General features: G+C 29.3%; 1 protein-coding gene across 2 annotated transcripts in view; it reads right to left on the minus strand.

Annotated features, from left to right (window-relative positions):
* Positions 1–16,002: 16,002 nt before the first annotated feature.
* The window catches only part of LOC104880284 (uncharacterized), a 31,542-nt gene continuing 28,251 nt past the window's right edge, over positions 16,003–19,293 (minus strand). For both annotated transcript variants that reach the window (XM_059739653.1, XM_010656562.3), the window contains 2 exons: positions 16,831–17,150; positions 16,003–16,755 (listed from right to left, as the gene is read on the minus strand). In XM_059739653.1, the coding sequence (XP_059595636.1) occupies positions 16,147–16,755; positions 16,831–17,150 (929 nt within the window). In that variant the 3' untranslated portion in view covers positions 16,003–16,146. The remainder of the gene's footprint in view (positions 16,756–16,830; positions 17,151–19,293) is intronic.

Here is a 19,293-nt window from a genome sequence, read left to right on the forward strand (position 1 = left end):
TTGATTCCTGCTTGGAAGGTCGCGGCGGCAATCAAGGCGCCTACTACTAGCAAGGTGTTTCTAGCGCTGTCGGGCGTCCATGTCCTTCACCTACGGCTTCTCAATTGCTGCTGTGGAGCCTCCTGGAGCAGTCAAGTCTGGGTACATCGCGATTGCGTTTATCTTGCCATATGCCGTAAGATTGTCACACCAAATGTTCAAGAAGTACAAGAAGAGAGGTTAATTGTAGTTCATCTAAAAAGGTATTTGTGTATTTGCTTGTAAGTCAAGCTTCTGTTTTAGTAGTTTATTTTGCCCTATGTTTACCATCAAAGTTAAATTAAGCTTATGCTTAAGTTGTTTTTATTCAAAGGGCTTTCCCTACAAGAATTTTTGAGAAGTACTTATCAAGTAATTCTATCAAAACCACTATAAATAAATTTTTAACTTTTAAACAAATATTTTCTAGATTTCATCAAATGTCAAAATTTTCTTTAAAAGCTAACTTTTTTAGAAGTACTTTTTAATTATATCAAATGTCTAATTTTTTTAATCCAAGAAATATTTTTAATCCAATTGTGAAATAGACTTTTCTAATCCAATCATGAGTCCACAAGCTATTACAAGCAAAAGAATCAAAGCATCTAGTGGGCTTTGTGAGTGTTTAGCTAGGTTGGCAATTTTGGACAAAATTCTTAAGTGCCCCTTAACTCAGTTTACCAATCCCTCTTTGAACTACTTGACTTTGAAGACCAAGACTTTGCTAAGAGGCCGAGGTATTTAGCCAAGTGTGTGGTGATTGAATGTGAAAGACTTGGACTTTGATTTCTCATATTGCACCAATCTTCCACTTTATTTTTACCTTTTATTTTATTTTTATTTTTTTATATTCATTTCTGGTTTAGGACCATTCTTGTTGAAATCATTTTTATTAATTTGTACTTTTATATCTAAACTTATGTTTTTAATTTAATTTAATTTTATTCTTTTTTATATACTTTTATTTGATAATCCAAATTTTTACTAATTTAAATTTAGAGTTTAGTATCCTACTCATTCAATGTCTTATTATTTTCATAACTTTATTAACCTTTTTAAAGTGAGAATCAAAAGGGTCACAAGAGGTTTAAATAATAATTTTAAAAAAAAAAATTAAAGCATAATTTTAAATCTATGATGCAAGTTGATAGTTAGTAGATACTTCCCATGCATCTTTTATTAGTAATTAAAATTGTATATCTTGGAATTATCTTCCACCAATATTTAAAATCATGTTTTTAAAATATGAATTAAAATTAACTTCTACCGATGCACACAATACTCCTATGTTCAAAATTGTTTGTCAAACCACCGCTCTTTGCAATATGTTTCTTTTTTGGTTTTAAAAGTCTTTTTACCATTCTTCCCTAGCAACCTCAATGAAAAAACCATTATTATTATTAAACATAAAGATGTAAAACATTTTAAGAAGCATTTTTTATGCCACATGTACAAAGCAGCCCTTATGCTCATTAAAATATACAAAGAGGACAAATTTGAAAACAAATGTTCAAATTGGTCTATTTTGTTGTGTATTTTATCTTTTATTTGTTTAAAAAAAAAAAAATTAAAGAATTATTAAAAACAACGCTTCAAAACTATGGACTGCAAATTTAAAAGTACCTGCGATTTCATTACTTATTTTAATTGTGATTTATAATTCTCAAAGAAAATTTTCAAAACCTAGTTTCAAACTAATTTAAAAAGTAAAAAATAAAAAAGAGATACTTTCTCCAATAGTTTGACAAGATGTCCATAACCTACATTTTGTTAAAAATTTTGCTCTAAAAAACATGAAAAAAAAAATAATTTAGGTATATCATTTCTCATTTTATGCAAAATATTATTTTTATGTTAAGGAATTAAAGAATATAATGGTCAAAATATGCTTATATTATATAAATAGTAATAATAAATAGACTCTTATAGCTTCAACTAAAAGATCAATCAAATAAAAAATAAATTATAATTTTAAACAAAAGATCATATGCTTAAATCATACAAAAAGTTAATTGTTGTTGAAAGTGCTAAAATATTGAAGACAATATGAAAATAATTTTTAGATTTATTTCTCCCTCATTTTGTTCCTAATGGTTACACTTTTATGTCAAGGAATTATTGAAATTATTTTGCATGCAATATTTGGAGCTAAACTAATTTGGAAAATATGAATATATATATATATAGGAATTATTGAATACAATGAGCAAAATATGTTTAGATTATATTAATAATAAAATAATGTCAACTAAAACATCAAACAAATAAAAAACTAAGTTACAATTTCAAGCAAAAGATTATGTGCTTAAATCATAGAAAAAGTTAATAATTATTTGGAATTGTTAAAAAATTGAGGAAAAAATAAAAATAATTTTTGGAAGTATTTTTCCTTTATTCACAATGCTCACACTTTTATGTTCAAGGAATTATTGAAATTATTTTGCTTACAATATTTGGAGGTAAACTAATTTTGAAAATATGAAAATAATTTGTAGATCATTTTTTTTCCATATTTTATTCACTATACTAACATTTTTATGATTGATTTTTTTTTTTTTTTTGTCTCATACTATATACAACCACTAAAATGTGTTCAAATTTTAAATGTTAAACACAAATACACACTTATAATAATAAAAATATTTATAAAACAAATTGGGGGATTTGAACTCTTACATAAAGATTTGAATTAAGTTATGATATTCTATTAAAATACGTGTTTAGTGAAAATTTATACTGTTTCACTACATCTTTATTGTTTTGACTCAAAGATGTTGCTATTTATTATTAAATTTGGATTACTAAAAAACATGGAAATGTATGTTTATAGAATTATTTTCTCACACAAAATGTGTTTTGAAAATCAAAAGTACAAGTTCTTAAAAAAAAATTATTTTTGTGGGTACCCTACCTTTACACAATCTTCCCTTATATCAATAGAATGATAACAATATGCAACCGCAGAGTCACACTTAAAAGCAACCAAACGACATGCTTAGAGGTTAAATAGTTTAGGGTGGTCTGGTCGACTCCTTTTATCAATGAATATTACGTCATGTTTTGTAAGCAGGGATGAAAAATGGGAATGAATATCTCATTTATTTTCTCATTTATTTCCATATTGGAATAATTCAAGTAATGATGACAATGAAATCAAGAATTATTTCAATAGAAATAAAATCTCAAGAGGAATTAGGTATTTTAATTCCTTAATGGGAGTTATTTTTAATAGCACTTTTCAAAAATTAAAAAAACCAATAATTTATTTAGATAAGTTGTTTTTAAAAAAATGTTTTTATTTTAATTTAGTAAAAAAAATTATAAATTCAATTTATATAACATAAATTAAATCTAATTCAAGTTTCATTAAAATAAAAATAAAAATAATTTTGTAATTACAAATAAATTAAGAATAAATAGTTTTAAATTAAATATGAATAGTATATTATAACAAAATCTTAAATTATATTTTTTTATAAACATTATAAAAATATGGTCATTAACATCTTATAAAAAATATATAATTGATTTATTTTATTAAAAATAAATAATAATAATTCAAAATTAATAATTATTGATAATATTTTATTTTAAATGATTTTAAAGCAAATAAACTTTAATTTTTTTATGGTATTGTTTGCGCATATTTAGTTCTCAGTTATGAATATGTTATTATGAAAATTTCTATTTTAATTATAATTAATTAATCAAATTTTAGAATTCCAAATTATTCGTAAAAATTAGAAAATTCATTAAAAATTTTAAAGCATTAATTATGCCTATTATTTTTTATAGTCATTATTATATTTTTTGAGTTTGAAATTATTTTTAAAATCATTAAATTCATTAATAAATTTAATGCAAAGTCTCATTTGGTTTGAAATCAATTTATCAAAAGAAAAAAAATGGAAAAAACAATTTTTTAATTTTACTATATTTAAAAAAAAAACCTAGAGAACAATAACCAAACAATGGAATAAAATTTTAAAACTAATTTTTTTTAAAACATATGCCCAAATAGGTTTTTATTATTTAGCAAAACAAAATGGTCACAGATGTTTCTTTAAAAGAAAAAAAAAATTATTTTATACTATGTATATCGTTAGAGTTTTTTAAATGAAAAGAAATTAAACTATATCTATCGATATTATTTTCAATATATTCTTTTTTTCATTATCGTTCCCTTGTTACTTTATATTAAAATGAAAGCAAATAATTATTACAACTTTATATTTCTATATACATTCAAAATATAAAAATTAAAATTATTAAATTCATTCTTATTCAAGGATAATAAAAATAGAAACAAAATATTTATTTTCATTTTTTATTAGTGTGTTTCAAACATAGCCTTATAAGGAAAGTAGCCTTATAAACTTTGATAAATATTTATTCTACTAAGGTCAACTGTTTGTTTGGGAGACCAATGAATATGGGGTCCGCTACATTAGATGCATTCATTTGACAATGTCCCAATAATTTTTTGTCCCCTTGTCTTTAGGCAATTTGTTTGCACTTCTTTTGCTTGTAATTATTTGTGGGAGACATAAGGACAACCACATGTGTGGAAGAGACATAAATGTGGGGTCCGCTGCATTAGTTGCATTGATTTGTCATTGTCCCAGTAATGTTTTTTCTTTTCTATAGCCAATTTGCTTGTAATTGTCTGTGAGAAACTCAATTGCATTAGAAAGTCTCAGTCTATATATGTATTGATTGCAATTATTTGTGGGGGACTCGATTGCAATCGAAAGTCTGTGCCTAGATTTATATAAATTATTATTATTTTTTAAATATGGTCAATAAATTATCTCTTTTATTAAAGAAAATAAAATATTAGACTTTATGAATTATATGTTTATAACTAAAAAGGTATTTGGTAAAATTTAATAATGCCTTAAGTTAACTTTAAATTCCAAACTTGGCATATGTTCATCGAAATTAAAGTATGTTAATTGATCATATAATAGAAACATCTTTAACTTAAGAATTGAAGAAGTAATTTTGATAGGTTGATAGTATTACCTATTTAATTATGGACACCAATTCTTGAAAGATTTGTATATAGTGGATGGTAGATCACAAACTCGAATTTTGCCTCATTATAATTTCATAGGATATTGTGGTAAATTGATTCTTTTTAGTGGAGTGTTGAATCAACTTTAAAATTAGATTTTGAAGTAGATCGTGTTTTCCTATGTGTTCCAATGATCCTTGCTCAAACTTCTATTTCATGGTGACACATTTATTTAAAGGATTTGAGTTTGTAGTTTATAAGTATATATAAGGGTGTTTTGATAAAAGGGAAGTTGTGTTTGTAGGTTGCTATTAGGAAGATATATGGTTTTGGAAACCCACGTAAATGAAATATGAGATGTGCCTGTTAATGGGAAAAATATTATATTTCTCATGCACTATATACTCTTTAGGTTTGCATTTCAAAAATTGCCCTTTAATGTTTCACTGTCAACAGCCACTAGTGTCTATGTTAACACACCAAAATCTGAAACTTAAAGTTATCAAATCTGAAACCCACAAAACACCTGACCCGATAAACATTTGAAAGTTGGGAAACTCTCTGTCACTTCCTCTTGTTTTGCCCAAACCCAATCTAAAAAAATTCCCATTTTCGTATCTCGTTTGATACACGAAGGTAGGTAGCCAATCTGTTTATTGATGTCTTGACCAAGCGATGGATACCCATCTTCCCAAAGCCGTCTTCATTTGATTCTGGCCTAACCCTAATGTGTCTCTCTTCACGAGTTGACCACCCATACCCGATAGGCATCTTCCGAAAACCTTCAACAAAGCCAAAGTCGAGGTAATCTTCATATTTCTTCATCAAATGTTGAATTTTTTTAAGGTTTCTAGAAACCAAAGTGGAGCTTCCTCTTGCTATGGATTAATGAATCATAGGTGAGTTTTCCATTTAAAGATTCGTTTGGCAATTGAGAAAATATTGGGGTCGAAGGTGTTATATTTTGGGGTTTGTTGTATTTTGATTAATTTTTGCATGAATGAAGATGAGGTAAAACTTTTTTTGGTTAAAGTTAAAAAAAAAGGATTCTCATCCAATTCGAGTGAGAAAAAGGAAGCATATAGTGCGGATAGTAAGGTAACAAGTAAACTAATTACAATCAACATTATGACCAAAATGGGAAGCCTTAGGTGAAAAACCGTAATACGCCCTAAGGAATTCCTACTAGCAGACTTCCCTATACTCAAAGTGAATTGTCTAAGCGCTCTCCCCTCTTGGCTTTGTCTCATTGTCTATCTCGTAATCATTCGATTTAGTATCAGTACGAATTAGCTCCTCTTACTCCTTCGTTGGTCCTTGTTTCACATGAATCATCATATGTGGGTCGCCTTCAAATGTACCTGCCTCTTTTTGAATCAGATTCTTTTTTAATTTAAAGCCACCCAATTTTCCCTTTTGTTTTTTTGGATTTATTTTTTCAATTTATTTTGCTTATTTTTTTGTTTATGTTTTGGGGAATATGTTGATATGAATTCTCTTTCTGTTTATGTTCATATCCATACGAGTTTAGTGTGAAATCAAATCGTGAAACAGGATTTTGATGTACAGAGAAGGGTTAGGGTAATAGGATTTGATTTGGGTAATACGGGCTTGCAATTATTTGTCATGACTTTATTTTCCATTTGCTTCTTTTGTTTGTTTGCATGATTTGAATCAATCCAAAATCCAAAAGATCTTCTTAAGTTTTAAATTTTGTCTTTGTTTTTTATTTGTTGCTTTTAAATTTTGATGATGATTCAAATTCAATTCCTATTTCATCATATACTTGTTCTTTTCAGCCTTCTATTTGCTGGATAAGAAGTGGAGAGGGGGGTTGTATATGATTCCTATGAGAAAGTGAATACTAACTGATGAAGAAATGAATGATTTTGAAGATAAATAATATTTATTTGTTTCTTATTTTAGCTTGTTATTTCCAATTGTGAATTTGATGGGAATTGTGGTTTCCATTTTTGTGGCACTGTTTTCCAGTTACCACTATGATTGTTAACAAGGAACATCTTCTATTTTCTTGATTCATTAGCTATGTGGAAATGCAATTAAAAAAATTACTAAGATGCATAAGTTTTTTTAAAGAAGTAATGTTAGTATGTCTGTGCGTGTGTGTACATAGACATATAAAGAGGGAGCCTTCGGATATTTGCTCCACTTTGTGTTCTTAGTGTATTTGGAAGAAGGAACATGAGAACCTTTTTTATGCAGAGCTCCCTGTGCTAAAACTCAGTGATGTGTTCCTTAAAGCTTGGCATCTCTGCTCTTCAGATACCCATGGGGAAGGAAGGGTGTATTTCATGGATTTCCCGAAGTGTTGTGGGTCGGGTGTCGATGGTGATACTGTTTTCAACATGCATATTTTTTGTGTGTTTTGTCTCTTTATTTTTCAGCCCATGTTAGGTGGCTCTTTATATACTTCTTCTCTAGTGGGGTTCAACCCTTAGGCTCAGGCTCTTCAATATTTAAAAAGCGGGAAAAAAAAGGAAAGAGGCCCTACTTTGATAGGGGTTGCTTAAGTAGGGGATGGAATAATTTTTCGCACGTTTTCCTTTATCTCATTTTAGCATGAACTTAATTCGATTACTAAAAGTAAACTTTGTTTCCTACTTTTCAATCATATGGTAAAATCATTGGATGTGAAATACATACACTTCAACATTATAATCTCGACAATTTTTCACATGTACATCAATAGTTCATTAATTTTTGTATGTCAACTCTTTTTAAAGGTTGGCTTAATCAGTTAAATGTCTAATTGACCTTTGGCATCTCTATTATTAAGTAGATCCTATGCTCGCCTTTTCTGCCGTTTGACCAGAACTCTTTGCTCAAACTTGTGATTGCTTCACCGCATAACCCATTACTAGACAGAGCTTTACATTTACTATGGAAGCCGAATTCTAAACTAAGGATCTTTTCATGGAGATGTCTACATTTTAAAGTCATTGCTAGCTTCATCATCTTAAAGTATCTTCATTGCTGGTGTTAGGCCTATAGGAGTTGTTACTTACATGCAACAAAATAATCTAAAAATGTGCTTGAAGAGCACTGATAGTGCTACTGATACATTTGAAGTTGCGAAGGTGTGCATCAATACAAAGCAATCATGGTTCTTCTTATTTATTTATTTATTGTTTAATGTTGGATATCTGAGATTGATTGTGAGCAAGTTTTCTTTGCACATAAATGTGAAGGCATATGGTGGAGGCAGCTCCCCAAGTTCTAGCTCCTTTATAATAAGGATGGATGAGTATAACCAATGGCTTTCAGTGAATTCATCTTGATGTTGAGGTATGAAACACCATTTTCTATAAGATAAAACATCAGGCTTTCCCTAATAATCAGTAGTTGGACCTCATTCTATATTAGCAAATTATCTTTCTCAAGTATATTACTCTTGATAAGATTGGATATTTAGGCTATTATTAGTATCTCTTTCACGCAGTCAAATTTATCGTTGGATCCTATTCTTGCCCACTCCCCATCTCAAATATTTTTTATGTCCAAAAATATGGTGCTTATATGTTTCTTTCTTAATCACCGACATTATCGATGGCCTTGTGGTCCAATTATATCCTTGAGACATCTTGTTTAGGGAGGTTGTTGGATAAAATTGAGCCAGGCTGATTAGTCCTAGTCAGTAAGATGACACTCTAGTGATAGTTGTAGAAAGGGTGACGTATCTTCTTTTAGTGTCTTTGGTAAGAAATAAATTGGAAATTTTGGAACATTGTGCTCCATTTTGCTTTGTAAATATCACCGTGTTTGTAAAATTCTTCTTTGAGGTTTTCTTTGGGTGCATCATATGTGATGATCACATGCCCCTCTGAAGTTTAGGGATTTTTCCTTAAGGCTGGGAAGCCAAAGGTTTTCCTTTTATAATATACTTATGTATGTTTCTTCTTTTGGAGGAATTTTATCCTTTGTTATTAGTCTCTTTCATCTAATAGATTCTGATATATGTATGTATATTTGTATGCATGTATATGTATGTATATGCCTACATGTACACCGTGTATACATCCACATAAGTATATATGTTTGTATGTATTTTTGTATGCATCAAGTTTATTATGAGTCAAATATATGTTTTAATATAAAAGTCCAAATTTATGTTAAATAATAGAAACACACTACATACAATAAAGCAATACTAGTCAAATATATGTAAAATTATAAAAACATTATATAGCAAGGGAAATAACTAGAGTTAAAGCAAGATTGTTACATAATGTATCTTTAAGTTTTACTTAACAAAAGATACATTACATAACAAGCAAGCATTTAGGTTAATAGTTGGTGGTGCATCATCCACACTATGGACCTTAAGTGCCAGTTTATCCTGCTATTGTCCTTAAAGGATTAACACATAGGGGTTTCCATTGTTGCAGAACCTTAACAGTATAATTTTCAGTTTTTGGGTTTCTAAGCAGTAGTCTTGTGAACATCTAATGTGTTCTCCTGGAACATTTTCAGGTCTTATTAGTTATTATGGTTGAGTTTCTATGGTGGCTCATCATAGTCCTTGTAGGTGGTGCATCAACTTGCTTTGTTGCCTTGAACCTGAGGTCCTACATATAGGGTAACGACATGAGTCTGGTGATTGTTGCTTCATTTGTTTTGCAAATGAGTTTGACACTCTTCATTAAGATCTACTTCTTTCCTTAAAAGTCTCACCAAGTATGGCAAACATATGAAGTCTTCAATTTCAAATTTCTATTTTCTATGCTCTAAATGATTGAAAAGATGTTAGCTAGGATGGAATATCTCTGGAGAATTTTTTTTTTTTTTTTTTTTTTTTTTTTTTTTTTTATGGTTTCAAATTACTCATTGGCTTGTATTGTAGTGTAGTGAAGAGATTGAGAGATTGATGCAGAATGTGGTGTGTAGTGTAATACTGGTTTTGGAGTTGTTTGGTTTGAGTGGTACTGTACTTTGGTCCTCAGCTTTTAAGACACCAATCTTAGGAGAGGATAGAATAATTGATGTTATTTCAAAACATTTTGTTCTTTGTTTTTCCTTGGAATCTTTTAAATTTGGTTGTGTAAATATGAAATGTTGTTTCAATGTCTCTTTTGCATTATCATAGCAATTGTTCTGAGCATACGCATTCCAAATTTAGCTTCAATTGAAGCCTAATGATGGCAAGTCATTCCTAGACATAGAAGACTGCATACATTGAAACAAAAACAATCAATCTCACTTTTGCATGCCCTCTAAGAGGGGGTGTTGGTTTATCATATGTATTCATAAGGAAATCAGACAAAAGTAAGAAAAATTGTAAAGACCTCAATCTATTATTGAATGTCACAAATATATGTATATTATAGAGAGAGAGAGAGAGAATGCATTTTGGTTCTATCATTTGTTTTTAGTCTTATTCCTTATATACTTTGATCATACTTTTGTATCACTATACAATGATTTAGATTTTATTAGATGCTGTCAATGATTCCATACAAAGCTCAATCCATTCCTGATTCTTGTTAGGTAGAGAGGGATTCGTATGGCAAACTTTGTCCCTCTTTGCTTCCATTTCAGTGGATGGTAGCATGGGTTCAAAATTGTCCGTTTGTACTATTTATTTATTTATTTATTTTATATATATTGAAATAATTTTTTTAGTATTTCATAAAAATAGGGGTATTTGGTAAGCTATTTATTTATTTATTTTTTAATTTAAAGATAAAAAAACTTATTTGGATGCATTGTTTTTTAAAATTATTAATTTTTATTTTGATTTTGTAAAAAATTGTAACTTAAATTTATATAATATTAATTAAATTTTAATAAAAATTTAGTACATAATATTAATTAAATTTAATAAAATTCTTATTGAAAATAAAATTAGTTTTGTAATTAAACAATAAATAGTCTTTAGTAAAATAGGAATGGTAATATTATATTACAATCACAATTTTTTTTTATTTATTTATGAAAGTTTTACATTTTGCCCTTTATTATGGAAATATGGATATTGACATCTTTGTAAAAGTATAATTGTTTTTTTTTTATTACAAATTAATAACAATGTTTTAAAAATAATAATTATTAATAATATTATTTAAAATGAATTTATTATACTATTTTGCTCTTTATTATAGAAATATGGATATTGACATATTTGTAAAATAACAATTCATTTTTAATTAAAAATTAATAGTAATATTATAAAAATAAGAATGATTAATAGTATTATTTAAAATAAATTTTAAAATAAATAAATTCAACACAAAATATTGTTTGATTTGAAGTTTATTTTTCTAGTGAAAGAAATTATAAAAATATAACTATGTTCATAAATAAATAATAGAATATATCAATTTTTATCCAAAAATTTATGGTATTAATTGGTTTACAATTTGATTTTTAAATTATTTTTTAAAATTACTTAGACTTGTTAATAAATCTAATGCATTAAATTTTATTTAATTTGAAGCTTATTTTTTTAGTAAACAAAATTTTTAAAAAAATATATGTGATTTTATATAGAAAATGAACAATAAAGTTATTAATTTTCGTTCATAGATTTCTTAGATTAATTTGATCACTATTTGAGTTTAACTTATTTTTAAAAATTACTAGATCCGTTAAAGAATCCAATGCACAAAGTCTTGCTTGATTTAAAGTTTATTTGCCAAATAATTTTTTTTACAGAAATATAATTATATATAAACAAGAAACTAGTGAAGTCGTTCAAAATGAATTTTAATTTATGATTTTTTAATATTATTTTGTTGAATTCCATGATTTTCTATGTTATTCAAATAAAAAAGTACCTTAAATTGATTTTTGAGTTTCAAATTATTTTTAAAAATTAATAATTTGATTTAAAATTTATTTACTTAATAATATGTTTTAGAGAAATTAAGGGAAATTCTAAAAAAAAACATGTGCAATTTAAAATAATATCATATTTTAAAATACAAAGTATTAGTAATGATAAACTACAAATTTTAAAATATAACAAACAATGTCCGGGATTGAAGGTCCGAGGTTTGGGATAGGTAGAACCCAACTTTAATTAAGATAATATCTAAGGTCCCTTAAGGTAGTACCTAAGGTAGATTAAGGTGGTACCTAAGGGCTATTAAGGTAGTACCTAAGGTACAGTCCTAAAAAAAACCAAAGGTGAACCACTTACCCACACAAGAGAATAACATAATGACATGGTTTAAGGGTCACAAAGGAAGGTCTGAGGCTTGGGATAGGTAGAACCCACTTCTCACACATGAACAACGTTTGAAATTTAAAAATAGAATACTAGAAGAATATTCCATATTTGCTCATGTTGTTGTCTCCCAATGCAACAAACAAGAGGCAATAAGAGAAGGATCTATTGCAACTGCAGCAATTATCAAAATGTTAGACCAAACTCAGCACAACCTCAAGGTAGTCCTTCCTTAGGCAACCGAAATCAAGGCTTTAAGCAACATCAAGGCAACAGACCACAATGCCAATTATGTGGCAAATATGAACACATTGCTCCTTCATGTTATCATTGATTTGATATCAATTTTCAAGGGAGTCTATCACATACAAATCCCAACAATAACACATTTCCTAACCACAATAGTAGCCAAGCTCAAGCCATGGTAACCTCTCCAACATCATCAGATTCTTGGTTTCTTGATACAGGGGCAACTCATCATCTGACCAACAATGCTACTCATCTATTAGATGTGCATCCTTATCACGGACCTGATCAAGTCTCCATTGAAAATGGTAAGAAACTTCCTATACATCACATTGGTTCCACTATTTTATCTACTAAATACAAGATATTCAAGTTAAACAAAAGGGTTTCATCAGACACAAGGTTTGGATTACTTTGATACATTCAGTTCAGTAGTCAAGGCGCTACTATTCATATTGTTCTTACATTTGCATTATCTATTGGGTGGATAATTCGCCAAATGGATATCTAAAATGCCTTCCTCAACGGTGATCTTAGTAAACTGGTTTTCATGCAATAGCCTCCTAGTTTTGAAGATCCCAAACACCTACTCCTGTGTGATACTTAAACAAAGCCCTTTATGGCCTAAAACAAGCCTCTCATGCTTTGTTTCTTGTTCCCAAGCAAATAACTTTTTTTTTTTCATTCTTCAAACATCACCATATTCCTAATAGTCTATGTAGATGATATACTGGTCATAAGAAATGACCCTTCTCAGGTGTTGGCCTTCCTACAATATCTTCTCTTCATGACCTAGGTTGCATAAATCATTTTTTAGGTATTGAGGTTTCCTATGTTAATGGTGCTGTGCACCTAAATCAACAAAAATACATCCAAGATGTACTCACAAGATCAACCATGCAAGACTTAAAATCCATTTCCACACATGGAACTGCTGGCACCAACTTGTCTCAGTTTGCAAGTGATATATTCTCAAAGACTTTTCTATGTCGCAGTATTGTGGGGCCCCTTCAATATGTAACAATCATCAAACAAAACATCTCATATGCCGTAAATAAAGCTTGTCTGTATATGGCTCACCCCATCATTGTACATTGGATGGATCTTAAATGAATATTACGGTATCTTAAAGGGACTCCCTCACTTGGCCTTATATTTCAGCCCTCAACTTCTCTTGATATTCAAGTTTACACAGATGTAGACTGGGCATCATGCCCAGACGACAGATGCAGCACAATAGGCTACTATATCTTTCTAGGGTCCAATCTAGTCTCCTGGTCATCTACCAAACAACGTACTATATCTCGCAGAAGCTCGGAGTCTGAATACTGTGCCCTAGTTGCAACTGTTGCTGAGATTACTTGCATTCAATTTGTCTTCCAAGAATTATGTATTTCTATCCTATCTCCACCATTGATATGGTGTGACAACCAAAGTGCTACTCAGCTAGCTGCAAATCTAGTGTTTCATGCAAGGAGTAGACACATCAAATTGATCTCCATTTTATCTGAGACAAAGTTCTCCAACGAGCTATCTCTATTCAATATACACCATCAACAGAATAGGCTGCCGATATCTTCACAAAACACCTTCTAAGCTCATAGTTCACCACTTTCAGAACTAGTTTTTCGGTTATTCCTCAACCCATGAGCTTGCGAGGGGATGATAGAGTTCAAGATCAAGAACTCACTTGACTCTCTAACTCCTTTACTATTAGGGTACCTACTTGAAGGTTGTACCAAATATTGTTAGAGTCAGCTAGGGTAGTTAACAACATTATTCAAGTTAGCAGGTTAAGTTGTTAGGGTTAGCTAGATAAGTAGTTATTCTCATGTAACTGATACACTAAATAAATACTATATGTAAAATTTGGTTTAATATAGATTTTCTTCCATTTTTCATCTTCGTGTTTCTACAAGTTTTTTCATTAACCACTAGGTTGAAGGTTTAAAGATTTTTTTCCATTTTTCATCTTCGTGTTTCTGCAAGTGTTTTCATTAACCACTAGGTTGAAGGTTTAAAGCTCTTGTGACCAGTCAAGCCTTGAAATAATCAATAGATGAATATTGTTTGTATTTAGTACAATAGACAAATTTTGAGTTAATAACATTTGTAATGGATAGTCTAGGGACAAGTTCCCATGTCAATACGGTTGTCATGAAGAGCTTAAAGTTCATTTACCCCTCATAGTAACAACTCAGCGTGAATCTTTAAAAGTAGTCTTCAAAGTCTTAAATTGAGAAAACAAATTATCACGCATTCAACAATAACAAGAATTACTTTGATGGAGTTGTCTTATGGCAACCACAGTTATTCAAGTAGGCTAGCAACTGACACGTTCTTAAGGGTTGAGATAAGCTCGTGGTTGAATTTGTTGGAGAGGCATGTCTTTGGTGATCAGAGTTATTGAAGTTGTCACTGAATATGTTATAGGATTTTTAGGGTTGGCAAAGACCAATTCTTATTCAAAGTAGACTAATTCTTGGAAGAGATAAGCTCCATACTTTTGACAACATTATTAGCAAGATTGTGATAAAAAAACTACAATAAAATATTTTTGGTTACAACAATATATAGGATTTAAATTTAAGGGAATTGAAGTTTCTCTATTTTAATTGATCATTGGTTTCACATGAACCCTCTTAACAAGGTGAAAATTAAATTAGAACTTTTAATTTTTGAAAATTGAGGGTTTATAAAAAAATCAGGAACAATTCTATTTGTTAAAAAAAAAAAGGAAAGAAAAGGACAAAAAAAAAATAAAATTGTTTTACAATATAAGTGGTCTTTAACTTTAAAGAAGTTAAGATCCTGTTTAGCTATGTGATTTAAAAACAGTTTTCTATTTTTAAAAATTCATAAAAATGTTTGGTTATTGTTCTTCGAGAACAGTTATTAAAAACAAAGTGAAATAGAAAACAATTTTTAAAGAATATGTAGAAGTTGTTTTTACTAGTTTTTAAAAATAGAAGGAAAACATAGAAAAATAAAAAACCATTAAAAAATAAAAATAAAAGTGAATATGATATCATTTTTTTCTCTTTTCACCATCTAATACCAATGCTTAAAATTGCTTTTCTAAATTTCTTTTTTTTTTTATAAAAAAAAAATTCATTAAACAAATAAATTTTAAATCAAACTATATTTGATACATAAAATTATTTTTTAAAAATAATTTATAAACAAGTTTTTTGTTTTTTGTTTTATAAAAACAATTTTCAAACACCTTCATTTTTATAAAACATTTAGAAACGATTTTTTGTTCTTGAACTTAAAAACAATTTTTTTAAAACAAGATTTAGAAAACATGTACAAACGGCCCCTAACATTTTCTCCTTCATTTTCAGACAAGATAATTATCTCTTATTATTAAATTTGAAAAGGACATCACTTCACTTGAAAATCATAGTAACAAAGAATTGCATTTTCATTTTTAAGCTAGTCATAATATATAATCTTTCAAACATTTACAGTATATCATAAATCTCTAAAACTTATATCATTCACAAAGAAATTGAGAGACATATCGTAAGGACAATTAATGATCATTCCATCAATTTTCTTCCTCGACATGAGTGTTCAGAAACGTAGAAGAAACAAAACAAGCAAAAACACATCAAAACCATAATCCCAGCTACTCACAAAGCACATACAAACATATTTATTTAACCATCAAATCCTAGAAAGCCATCTTATAACTTCGTTGTGGTACCTTCCTAAAAGTAGCCCACGCAAGATCAAAGTATAAGGAAAACTGGGCAATAGCAAAAAATGATATTGGAAGGCAGGTAACTGCATATACGGGAAGGGCAGCATATTTGAGTTCATCTTTGAGGACAAAGAAGTGTCCTGCACAAAAAGAGACCAACATAGCTGCAATTGATATGAATAGAGCAGTTAAACCAAATAAAAGCTTCCGAGGCAATTCCTCATGAAAATCATCCTCTTGGTGCCTAGAGGTGAGAATCGCCAGAAACATGACCAGGGAAGTCACTGAAAAGCAGAGAGCAATTAGTGATGAAACTGCAAAGAGATTAAAAGCTGATTGGTGTGCAAGATTTGGCTTCCCATTATTTTCATTGAAGCTGCCTGGCACAGTGGCAGATGTGGCGAAAGCAACGGTTGCAATGAGGGTTGCAACAACGGAGCAGGAACTGGAAGTGCTGTTCAGCCATTTGCCTCCTTTCTTCAGAAGTTCAGAATGGGCTTCCGTGAAGATCTCCTTTGGAGTGCGTTTCTTGTCATTGTAACGAGTGAAGAAATGCGGTGGCATGGAATTCTTGACATACTAGATTAAATTTGAGATTCTGGTCAGAATGAAAAAAGTTTCTAATACTACACACTTACTACACAAATCTCATACCTTATACCACTTCATTTCCCATTGCATTTGCAATGCAGCTCCAGGGATATGCCAAGGTTGATAATTTCTTAACATTGCAGCCAGATGCAATGCGCTGTTCCCGTCGTTGTCAACTGCTCGGAACACACTATCTTTCCGAAACTTTCTCTTAAATAAGAGCTCATACACCTCAGGTTGTCTATTCTCCACTGCTAACAATACTACATTCTTTTTTTCTTCGTTCTTGTCGTTAATGGAAACTGGATTAACTTCAAGGATTTTCTCCACCATTTCCTTCACACCATTCTTTGCTGCAATTAATATTGGTGTGTTCTTTTTTTCTGCCAAAAGCACATATCCAATTCAGGATAAAAGATCAAATTAAAAGTTTGGGAGGCTCAACCTAGTGTTGCATATGAGATGCAATTGTGTTCCTGAACTTTTGAACTTCATCGATGTTATCTCAGACTCCTTTCACTAAATTCTTATCTCGTTAAACTCCTTTTACTTAAAGAAGTTCGTCGAGAAGAGAACTCGAGATAAGATTTTCTAATAGAGATGGAATTGGTGGCAGAAACAGTATTGTAACACTTGTTTGTGTTTAAAATTACTATATACTTGTTTGATTGTAGCAAAGGTAGAAAAGTGAGAGGGAATTGTATGAATTTGAGTTTAAAATCTCTACATATTTATTTGTTTAAATCTAGATGGGTAAGAGTGAGAGTGGAGAGTAGTTGTGAGTTCGGTAAGATAGTTTTTAGTTAAATTTTACTATACTATATATGCCTCAGATACCTATTTAGTATACATTTCTTTTGACAAAAGAATATTATATAAGATATTTCATGTATTAGTAACTCCTTAGGGAAATTAGCCTGTTCTAGAATAAACAAAGTTATTAGGAATATCTTTATAACTATTTTAGTTCATGAGAAGGAAAAAGTGATAAGATGAGGGTGAACATATATACAGAGTTCATATAGAATATCTATAGATATAAAAAAGAGTAACACGTGGTGGAGGGAGGACTTTTGGTTCAAGTTATATGTAGAAAGAGTGAGAAACACGAAATATTTTAAGACTTAGTAGTTATACTTATTTTTTTTATCTTCTATTATATTCTCTGTTATATAGTAGAATGATTATTTTTTATCTATGAATTATGATTAGTTGAACCATGTTAAAACTTCATGTATCTTTTTATCATTTTGATTGTTTCATCTTTGTATCCTTGCACTAATATGCTAATATTTAAGTTTCTACTATGACAAGTTAGAGCTCCAATAGAGATATCTAGAAGAGCCATCATTGCTCTAATATGCTAATATTTAAGTTTCTACTATGACAAGTCAAAGCTCTAATATAGATATCTAGAAGAGCAAAAGAGAATATAATATAGAAAAAAAAAAAAAAGAACTATGACAAGAATTTTTGTTCAAGATGGAGTCCATTGTTCTTGAAATTTGTCATTTTTGGTAAAAGAGTATTGTATCAAATATTTCATGTATTGGTAATTCCTTATGAAAATTAATTTTCCTTTTAGAATTAAGGAAAGTTATTAGGAATATGACTAAATATTCTAGATCATAAGAAAGAACAAGATATATGATCAATCTAGGTATGTAAAGCATAAACAAAATAAATACGGACATGGGGAGAATGGATAACACTTGGTGAAGAAGAACTCACATTTTAGGGTGCGGAGACAAGGAATGAGGAAAAATGAGAAATTTCAGGACTCAATAGTAGGGTTTTTTTTTTTTTTTTTGTCCTTAGTAATACTCTTTATAATATGGTAATAATTCTCTCTTATTTGAAGATGCAAACATGGTTGGTTGAAAGATGTTAAAAATATGTTAACATTAAAGCTTCCATCTACATGACAATATATAAGTTTTTTGTTTGAAATTTTCATCATCATCATTGTTGTTGTCGTCGTTATCATCATCATCATCATCATCATCATTATTATTATTATTATTATTATTATTATTATTATTATTATTATCATTATCATTATGTGATTGAAAAGAAAATGGTATGATTACCGAACTACATATATATCATATTTTTCATGTGGGTTGTTTATTATTCTTTATTGTAATTAGAGATCAAAACCCATGGTAAAAAAAAAAAAAGATGATATATGTGTTGTGATTAATTGAATTATTTGAAAGCTCCTTTTCTAATAAAATATTTATTTTGAATTTAATTGTGTATCTTGGATGAATTGTATTTATTTTAATATATGAGTAGTACATTAGCGTGCCTAGGATTTGGATTATTGATGACCATGGTGCATAGCATTAGGTGAGTACAAGAGTTTACTGTTATTAGTTCATTCTAAATTAAAAATGAGCAATCTCTTTTGATTGATTACAATGTATAGTTGCTATATTATATAGTGTTATTTGACTTAATCATAGGAGTGGTTGAGCTCACAACTCATGCTTTGGCACATGTTGTATTGGCTATATAAGAATC

Source organism: Vitis vinifera, chromosome 9 (genome assembly GCF_030704535.1).
Source record: "Vitis vinifera cultivar Pinot Noir 40024 chromosome 9, ASM3070453v1".
In the NCBI taxonomy this organism is placed as follows: Eukaryota; Viridiplantae; Streptophyta; class Magnoliopsida; order Vitales; family Vitaceae; genus Vitis; species Vitis vinifera.